This window comes from Centruroides sculpturatus, unplaced genomic scaffold (assembly GCF_000671375.1).
Source record: "Centruroides sculpturatus isolate CEXI.00-Female unplaced genomic scaffold, Cexi_2.0 scaffold290, whole genome shotgun sequence".
Lineage (NCBI taxonomy): Eukaryota > Metazoa > Arthropoda > Arachnida > Scorpiones > Buthidae > Centruroides > Centruroides sculpturatus.
Window position 1 is genome coordinate 493,490 of NW_019384526.1, and position 10,492 is coordinate 503,981.

At 31.4% G+C, this 10,492-nt stretch overlaps 1 protein-coding gene across 1 annotated transcript in view; it reads right to left on the bottom strand.

Moving 5' to 3' along the window:
• Positions 1–691: 691 nt before the first annotated feature.
• Positions 692–10,492, bottom strand: part of LOC111622879 (protein mesh-like) — a 12,013-nt gene continuing 2,212 nt past the window's right edge. Inside the window, exons 2-21 of the mRNA XM_023365337.1 lie at positions 8,023–8,238; positions 7,146–7,307; positions 6,825–7,009; positions 6,632–6,760; positions 6,381–6,546; positions 6,019–6,306; positions 4,757–4,904; positions 4,327–4,530; positions 3,981–4,262; positions 3,781–3,913; positions 3,567–3,717; positions 3,330–3,482; positions 3,084–3,260; positions 2,879–3,015; positions 2,400–2,526; positions 2,172–2,311; positions 1,974–2,097; positions 1,717–1,893; positions 1,366–1,507; positions 692–826 (exon numbers count right to left, since the gene is read on the bottom strand). Of these exons, the coding sequence (XP_023221105.1) occupies positions 733–826; positions 1,366–1,507; positions 1,717–1,893; positions 1,974–2,097; positions 2,172–2,311; positions 2,400–2,526; positions 2,879–3,015; positions 3,084–3,260; positions 3,330–3,482; positions 3,567–3,717; positions 3,781–3,913; positions 3,981–4,262; positions 4,327–4,530; positions 4,757–4,904; positions 6,019–6,306; positions 6,381–6,546; positions 6,632–6,760; positions 6,825–7,009; positions 7,146–7,307; positions 8,023–8,238 (3,335 nt within the window). The 3' untranslated portion in view covers positions 692–732. The remainder of the gene's footprint in view (positions 827–1,365; positions 1,508–1,716; positions 1,894–1,973; positions 2,098–2,171; positions 2,312–2,399; positions 2,527–2,878; positions 3,016–3,083; positions 3,261–3,329; positions 3,483–3,566; positions 3,718–3,780; positions 3,914–3,980; positions 4,263–4,326; positions 4,531–4,756; positions 4,905–6,018; positions 6,307–6,380; positions 6,547–6,631; positions 6,761–6,824; positions 7,010–7,145; positions 7,308–8,022; positions 8,239–10,492) is intronic.

Below are 10,492 nucleotides of genomic sequence, written 5' to 3' on the forward strand. Positions count from 1 at the left end.
TTACTAATCCAATCAGAGTTGAGATAATGCTGAATCATCCAATCGTGTAATGTCTTTTTAACTATTTCTCACAACTTTCACAACAAACTACCTACATTCATAAGCACTTATTCTCATTACGATTTAATGGGTCTTATAAGCAAAAACTGATAGCAAAGAAATGTTGTTGACCATAACACAGTATTTATTTATATATTTTATACTAATACTAAAATATGTTGTATGATTTCTGAAGTCATTCGTTTTCCCCCCTCTTGTATTGAATCAAAAGAAAAAATCATTTAAACTCTGACCCGTGGCTCTAACAGGATCTTTTTCATATCGTGGATTTAACTAAGACCCCATCTTGGAGGCCGAGAGATGGAGCCTACACGTTAGAATCAATCCACCCACAAAAATAAATGAGTCTTCTTGAACTCGAACCTGAATCCACTAGTGAAACAAGCTGGTATCTTTAGTACCTCGGCCAATCCCATCATCTTAAACTATCAGGTATGAGGTCGTAATCAATTTTACTTTTACTAAATAAACATAATTTATTTAAAATATGTTTACAGTTTATAAAACACAACTTGAATATCTGTTCCATTCTATTCTACTAAAAAAAAAAGGTACATGATTACAAATACTCTTAACATATATGAATTTGTACAAAATGTTCTTTTTCATTGTTGATGACAAACAGTTTTATAAAAATTTCTTACACATAAACAAACAAACACGTGTGAATTATTACGTTTCTGTTTCTAATTTTTCCTTTTTTTCATATTCTATATCGCTAGTGCGATTTGCTGTGTTCTTTATTTCGACAACTGCACGATTTGGCCTGAAATAAAACAAATGTAAATATTAATTAATTACAACATGTACAGGGTGGACGAGAAGTCACCGTGTCACCAATTTACAGAGCACGTAGTAACAGGTACAGTGACGTGTGACCACGAAATAGATTGTGTTAAGCTTTCGTCCTCAAATTGCTCGTACTTTGACTTATTAGGTCTGTTGTGTACAGGCCTTATTCATTTGATAAAAAATAAGTTCTAAAGCAGGATGATCTCTGCTTTAGGAGTTTGAGAAAGAGTAAACCTTGATAAACATGTCTACCGGATCATAGGTTGCACATGAAATAATACAGCAGCGACAATAAGCTGTGAAGAAACGTTTCAGTTGACACTAATTCTGTCGAATGTAACAAAAAATAGTCACAATGTCAACCAGAACAACATAATTCTTAGCGAATGCACCTGTACCATAATTTAGGGGTTCTCAGAAATGATCTCTACAGTGACTACTCGTCTATCCTGTACATAAATAAACACATGACTTGATTTTTACAACAGAAAAGAGTGTAGAAAGGGTGCTTACATTCCTCTTTCTCCTGTGTAATGATAATCTGTATAGCGTCTTCGATAAACGACACATCCTAAAATTAAACAGAATACCAGAAGTATTGGGATAATGATCCCAGCCGATATGCCTCCAATTTGTGCTGCATATTCGCTATCAGCTGTAAAAAAAATTAAAGAAAATATGAAATTATCAATTTTACTCCGTGAAATTCATAATGCAAGTTACATGAAAGAGGAGAAATGCCAATGAAGTATCAATAGTTATTCAACTATTCCTGAAGAAAGGATTTATCTAATTAAATATTAAGGATTATAAAATAGGAATTCATAAGTAAATGCAACATTTTCCCCAAACTGAGATACTTACATATACATATAGGATCAATACCCCAACTCCAAAGTCCTGTACCATGGCATATTCTTCTTTCGTGCCCAACTAGACGATATCCAGGATCGCAACTGAAAGTAACTATAGAATCGGGATGATAACGAATTTCGTCTTTCTTTCCATGAATAGGTTTTGGTAATTCTGGACATCGAATAACTATAATTTTTTTTTTTAATATAGAATATTAGAATATTAAGTTGAATTTAAGAATACGAAAAGTTCTATTAAAACATTACCTTTCTCCCTCACTTCCTTTGCTAAGAATAATGATCTACTTTCGTGTAATTTCGTACTTTCTGCAAATTTTTTATCTCCCGTAACAATATAATCGTATGAGCACGATCCTATATCTCTGCAGGTCTATATAACAATGAAGTTTTATTATGTAACATCGAGACTTTTATACAAATACATGTTTAAAAAATAAAACTTACAGGTCTAACGTCGTGTTTATAAGTGAAATTTTCATGAACTTTTACTTCATCTGAATATTCCGGTTTGAAAGTATTATCGTCGTATTCGGTAAAATCGATCACATCGTGATAAAATAACGAATCACTCGGTGAAAGTCTCCCTGTAGTATTAAAAAAAATATATATATATATTTTTTTTAATTTACATCATTTATTAAAAAAAACAATTAAACATGAATCCATGCTCACATGTGTTGCCGAATCTCTCGTGAAGATCGCGATTATTGCTTGGTATGACAGGAGGTCTGTCTCCTGGTACTGCAAAATCATCAAATTTGTCACCTGACCAATTGCCAAGAAGTCCTCTTGTTTTATTCTGTATTTTAAATAAAAAAGTAAGCTTTAAATAATATTAATGTATCTCAATCCTTCGTATCCTTCTATTGATTCCACTGAGAATCAAACCCGAAAATGGAGAAGAATTTCCATCAGTAATGGCTCCTCGAGTTTGAAAGTTGATAAACGAATCTACAGGTAAACTATAATAAAGATAATTTCCTATTATGGATCTAGTATTATTAATATGATGAATTATATTTTGCTGTGGTGGTTATAGCAGATGGAGCAGAAACATTTCTAGATTTTGCAATGATTATTCTTTACATAATAAAAAGCCTTATTGAAGAGTAAAATGAAGGAATTTAAATATGAAAAACAGTTGAACATACCAAAAAGATTAGAGGTAAGTAAATATGAACACCCAAATTCCCATCAACATTCATAACTTCAATACCAGCTCCAGAATCGAACATGGCGACAATATGGGACATATTCCAAATGCCAGCAGGTTGATAAAGAGTGACTCCTATTTATAAAATTATAATAAATTACAATTATAGTATTTACCATGAAAGAAATTCACTTAAAATTTACCTTGGAATGTTTGAATTCTTAAAGTATCGTCCCAAAAGTAAACAAATTCCTTATCAACTATAACATAAAGATGATATCTCCAACGACTGGCATCCGGACGAATTCGGAATTCGACTGTAGACGAAGTATTATCTTTAACAGCTATTGCTGTAAGTCTAGTTCCATTAATATTGGGACCTAAAATTTATTAATATCATGTGAGAAAATTATGTAAATATAATGGAAACTTAACAGATGATACTTAACTGCTCATAGCCGATTGAAATTGTTCAAATCTTCCTTGAATGTCCAAACTTCTATTAGCATAACGTACACGTACCAAAGAAAATTCTCCTTTAGCATTGAAAGTGAAGTTTCTGTTGTCAAATGTGATGAAGTGAGGATCGCCGTATACAGATCCTAGTAAGATATTGTAAACAAATTTAGTAATTTAAAATATTAAATGTAATGTTATTAGAAAACTTTATATTGCAATGTCCTTACCTACTCCAGGTGGTTGATAAGAAGTACAATCTTGTGACGTTCTCCAAAACTTAAACTTTTGACACGATTCAGCATTATCCTCGTCTTTAACCCATTTACAACAAAAGAAAAATGGCATCACATCATGAAGCCAGTGCGATAATGTGGGAAGCTGTAATATTTCATCGGTTAATTTCGAATTTATCTTTAAATATTATGTAAATAATAGAATTACCATCATTCTCCATTTATACGGATGTTTTCCATATTTGAATGATCTCGAAGGCCTTCCAGCATACATTGTATCAGCCGTTCTTAGTAGCTCTCCGTAAGTATCGTAGCAACATAATTGTCCAGAGCCACCGACTCTAAAATTTAAAGTATTTTTAATATAGAATTGCTTTTAAATTGCCCTTTAAAATTGAAAAGACTTACGAAGGTCTTCCTGATTGTATGCAATGTTGGGCTTCTCTGTGAAATGTGTCACACTTTTTATCTATGACGTTACATTGACTGTCGGGTGAAAATCGACCACGATCTATTTCCGCTTGCTTCAGGGTACAGGGACAACGGAAGAGAGAAGTGGCAAATGTTAATGAATTCTCCTCATCGTCATACCATTTATCACAGAAATGCTCTCTCCATTTTCCTTTGTGTTCACGTTCCCATTGAGGTCTGAAATACCATGCTAAAGGCATAGGCCTGCTCCAAATTTCTCTGAAAACGAAGATTAAACAGTCAAATTTCAGCATTATCACGAATTATATTTATTCATACTTACGGTGATCTCTTGATATTTCTTCCGAAACTTGAGGCATCGGTTAAATTCATTGATATGAAACCGAAAACTATATCAGTGTTTCCGTAATTTCTCCTTTGTTCAAACTGCACCACATCTAGTTCGTATCTTTCCTTTCCTACCATTACAGCACCTTCTGCCAAAGTGTCTATATAAGTTAACTTTGGATAACTTTCTGATATTTCTCTGAATAACAATAAAAGTAAAGTTGTTAACAATAAATCAAGTAGTTTAGCTGTTGGAAGAAGTTTAGGGAAAAAACAAAAGGAGAAGAAGTGTGGACAGTGAGAAAATAACACTTGCTTACAGGTTTAATTTGAAAGACAGATATGTAATGAGTAACCTACTGAATAATGATACCAATATCATCCAAGACAATTACAAATATAAAAGAAAAATAATTGCTATTTACCTGTATCCCCATAAGTGAAAAGATGCTTTAACATCATCTCTCCAAGTCAAATATTCCTTTTTCCAATTTAGGGTAAGTGAAGTAGGGTTATACAATCTATCTTTGTTCTCGTATATGATGATGTCTTCTCTTGCTATTTCCGGTGGTTCTGGCAATTATAAAATAGCATTAAAATTGTGCTTAATAATTTTATTAACAAATAATTTCAATACTGTTGAAGGTCGCAACACGTGGGAGAGAGATGCCTTCTGGAAGGAATTTCTATGGGAAATTGATCCCTATTTAGATATTACAAACGTGAAGAAAACCCGGAAAATTCCACGTGGCTAGGCTGTTGGCTTAGCACGAACCCACGACCAACTACTATTGTTGGTTAGTTACCACTCGTGGGTATTAATTTTAGAAGGCAGGAAACCTTTTGTTACAGTGAAACAATGGAATATATTAGAGTGCCATTGAGTTATGCCTGATTTTTCTGATTTAATAAAATACATTCCTGAATAATCTAAAGTATAGTAACCTTTTTTAAAACCAGAAAAATAAATAAATTTTATTTTATGAATTATTATTACAAATAAATTTTCTATCATAAAAGTAAATAATTTTGAATAGAAAGATAGAAAAACAATATATTTCTATTGTGTTTCGTACACTTTTCTAGTCAGCAATTGTTACGCCTAGTAAACAAATATGACAGAATAATAAATCGATCTTGAAATGTACCATTATAAATTGTTTTTTTACTGTATTCTACAGCCCACGTTATACGTCGTAAATGTATGGAATTTAACAAAAGTTAAAACGTCAACTGCGGTTGATGTATTGAAGAAATTCCTAGTGAACCTAAACACAATTAAGTACAATTTTGAAATAGTCGTAAAGTTCAGTGATGAATGACGAAAATAATAATAATAATAATATAAATGGATGGAAGTTAATTTTGATCTGTCAGCAAATTAATTACGAAATAATACGATAAACCAATAAATAGAATAGAAAAAATAAACAGAAATATTAGTCCAAAACAAACTATATTCAAGGCTAAAAGGACCACATGGAGAACACCATATCCATTGAATCCTTCAAGGAAAAGACCTTCTGACTGCTTCTATCGAATAAATAATTCATATAAAAACAGAATTGGATGTAATTATGCATGGAGTTAAATATAATTTAAAATATTCCGTTATTTCCCATGAATTTACATAAATTTTACTTACGTTCTTATTTAAATAGTATAATAAAAATGAATATATACTTACGTATATAATATTTTCCATAGAAATGATAAGGACCTTCATTAACGGATACGGATATATCCACATATCCATGAAACAACACTGGAGGTTGAAAGCATGTTGCATGATTTATGTCCTTGTAAACACCTTTTACTTCAAATATATCAAATTTGCAAGCGATTCTGACATTTTCTTCTTCTTTCACTTTTCCAAAACATGGACCAGTTATATTGACCATCGTTCCTCCCAACATATTACCCCAACGGGGGAAGAAAGTGAGACGAGCTCTGTCAACCCAGTTAGGATCCAATTCTACGAAAAAAAAAGATAAATTAATTATTAGCTAACTGATACTTAAATATAGTTATAAAGAACTTAAAAATTACCTTTTTCAATACAGGAGCCAGGCCATACTTCTTCATCAATTTGAAATATCCAACGTCCTTCTAAGCCATTTCCAAATCCTCTTTCTTTTAGCAATTGTAATCGTGGACTTTGTGAATATGGTTTTAAATGAAAAGCTCTTGTTCGGTTTCCACCGTTAAAACCAACCTAAACAATTAAATAAATTCTCATAATGTTATAATTTTTTTTCCTCAAAAAAATCTCCGAATTTTATATGAAAAACAATGCTTACAAAAACTGACTGAGATCTTTTGGTGCCATCGTAAGGATCTCCATACGAAATCCAGTCGAGTTGATCGTAATTGAACATTGCATAAGTTCTCAATTCATCCGTAGCCAAGACCAATTGATAAGTATTTGTCTAAATGGTAAAAAAGAAATTAATTTATGAAAGTTTTCAAGATTTTAAAATACGGTAAACAAACCTTTAATGCAGTGTTGGCATCTCTGTCAGAAAACGTAGCATTCATCCAAGTTATAATTACAACGAATAATGGTTTAAAATCGCTGGCTCCTATCATGCCTTCACGAAAATCCAAAATTAATCTCTCTCTCAACATGTTATCAGGTTCCTTATCAATGATTACTATTTTCTTGTAAACTCCGGATTCTGTAACGTATTAGAAATATACAGATTTATTTCTTTATACTAATACATAAAGAACTTTCATAAGGAATATCTTGTATTTCGACTGAAGATACAATATATTATTGCTTTGTATAAGGAAACTAAATTAATTTCTCACGTGGAATGTCTTGAGGAAAATCCTGCTTGCTAAACCATGGAGCAATTAACGAAGGATCGACTTCTTTCTTTGGATCGATATTTTTCATGGGAAAATCTATTGGTATCTTATATTCTTTAGGTCCTGCTGAGAAGAGAATGTATCCGTCTTTATGAACCTGTAATATAATATATTTATTTATAATATATTATAATATAAATAAGAAAATATATATATATTTATANTTGTAGAACAATTAAAATGTAAATAGGTTCTCTCTAGAAGGGCATCCTTACCTTATAAAATGTATACTATTGTCATTCATTAAAAGTGTGAAAAGCTTTCAGCTGGAGTCCAGAAAGCTTAGCTTATCTGCTCTTTGCTACAACATACTTCAGCTCACCTTTACTCAGCTCTAAATTCACAGCTTAGCTCCTTCCACAGCTCAGCTCAATATTTACAAACGGCTGAGTGGTGCTGAATTTTGTCAAAATCTACCCACACTTGCATGTGTAACTGACTATAATAAACTAAATTAATACCTCTTCCATAGATTAGTATTATAGTTTTGTATTATAATTGGATAGATGAAAATCGAGACCGGATAGGGAAAACTTAGGAGTTGGAGGCCCGAACTTATATACGAATTTCCGGTTAGAACAGCCGGAAGTCAGGTGATTTCAATTCAAAATTTTTAAAACAGAGTCGAAAAAAATATGCTACAAATAAACAAAAATTATTCAATTATTTGTTAGAACAGCCGGAAGTCAGGTGATTTCAATTCAAAATTTTTAAAACAGAGTCGAAAAAAAATATGCTACAAATAAACAAAAATTATTCGATTATTTGTAGCATTAATTCAAGAAATATGTGTTCAACATTATAAGGAAGTGCGGCGTGTGTGTGAATTCAAAACCAAAAAATGGTAATCTGAAAGTTAATGACTGATCTTGTAGAGGTCTGGAACTCGTAATTTGATGTACGTAATTCGATTCCCAAACAGGGTATAGTAATTGTTTCCTGAATTGGTCCATTGTCTGGGGTTTAGGAATTATTTCTTTATCGTAATTTGAAAACATATTGATAACAGGTGGCTTATTCGCAGCTGAAATTTCTGTAAATTAAGTAACTTTTTAATATTACTTATACGTGGTTATTGTTTATTTTAGATTTTTTTTACCTTAATTTTATAGAAAATCTTAATTATAAAATATTCATGAAGTTATTTGTACACCATAAATAATTATCTGGTCTGTAATTTAATGATTAACTAACTTTTAAGAGAATATAATAATGAATAAATTAAAAACTAGTAGTCTTTTGCAATGTTTCTTGAGAAAAGAGGGAATTTCTAAGCATTATTTTCACTTTTTATTAATACATACGCCTTGGAGGTAGAAGGAAATCACTACAATTGAGAACCATTCTACTGAAAATGCACCTCTTTCTAAGCTGCACTTGAGTGACATTTATTCACTTGTATGACCATATTCATCACAACTTTACAACGTCGTAAATTTTGATTAATTAATATAGTGATCTCCTGTAATCGATGTAGAGTCGTAGTGTTAGTAGGTACCAACACTACTGAAAAAGCCAAAGATGACGTGGACTCTCTAATTATTTATTCTGAAACTTTAACTTATTCACAGTATTCCTTATATTCTGAAACAGTTCTTAGATCAGGACTATAACAAATATTAGGTTATATTTAATAAACATCTGGTACAGGAATATACTCTTCCTGAAACTATAGAACAAGTGCAAGAACTGTTTGTGCATAATCCTTAAAGTCAACAAGACTGACAAGCAAGGAATTAGGAAAAGATAAAAATATCATTAGGAATTATTGGAAGAGGACTTCTTGAAAAAGTATGGCAGGAAGACATTTTATTGTAAAATTACTGTTGGGGCCACATTAAAAACGTTTAGATACTGACGAAACATTACAGCATACTTCACACCTTTCAAATCTGTATCTTCAGTAGACACTACAATATCTTTCATATGACACTACAGAAGTCAAATATATAGGATTATTTTATTTTAAATGATATGAAGATGCTATAAGATTATCTGAAAATAAAAATATTAATATACGTCAACATTATTAATATGTTTTTATACTGTTAATTTTACTTCTTGTACAATAATAAAAATGGTAAGATACTATAGAGTTAGCTTGTTGAAAATATTTTTAATCTGTGAATAAAAATAATCAACCAGTCATTTAATTGATAAGATAGGATTATGTACGAACTATAACGAAAGGATTACGACATAGGGGCGTACAAACCGCTTTTGTGATTAACAATATAGAGTACATAAAGAATTGTTTTTTATTATGTTAATAATACTTGTAACAACTAGTGAATACTTGTAAAAGTTAGGACGTACAGGAAATTCAAGTCGTTACAAGTATTATGTTCATAATACTTGTAACAACTTGAATTTCCTGTACGTCATCATAACTGATAAATGATTTAAAATAAGAAAACTTTAAAAGAATTCATTATTTTTATAGATGATAATTAATCTTTACACTATCGCAAACAGAAATTATCGAATGTTTCAACCAGTTATGAGGAAACAAGCGTAGAATGTTTCAAAGGCATATCGGTTGTTAGAAGTGTAAAGTAGTCTAATGAGTCGAAAGTCATTACAATTGGACTCCTGCGAGTTCTTTAGAATCATGCATATTTAGGCAAACTCATGTAAATTGTAGTTCCATAAGATTCTCAATATAGTTATAGCATATATCGATTTAGCATACAATTTACAACGCAGATTTTCAAGTAATGTATGAAGTAAATTTTATGTTCGTTTCAGGAAATACGTACTCAAATTTTCATGATGTAAAAATCCGTATAATTACTTACTCACACATAAAAACTGAATATCAATGTTCCTATTGTTTAAACTGTGTTATAAAATGCTTCAAATTACCAGAGGAATATTAAGGTAAAGATGCCTATTATGAGATAGGCGCCAAATATGAGATACCAAGGTTTTGGCCAAACTATTAACGGCAACTATTTGGCTCTAGTGTTTTCCGAAGCGTCCTGGCAATAGCTCCAAACCTGTGTCAGTGCACGCTGGCCAGAGGTGCTGTTAGATCGTGGGTGTGCAGATTTTCACAAAAGCACAAAACAAATTTTTTGACATTAAATGTTTACGAGGTATGTAACAACGTTATTATTACGCTAAATTCTTTTAATTTACATTCATTGTATCAATTATACGGTCAATTTCACGATATTAGTGCAGTACTATTGTTTTCTTTGTCAGCAAAAAAAGTAGGCAGCCGTTTTGTAAAATTTGAATGTGTTCCCAATATGAGACACATGAGGGTTCCTAATATGAGATAT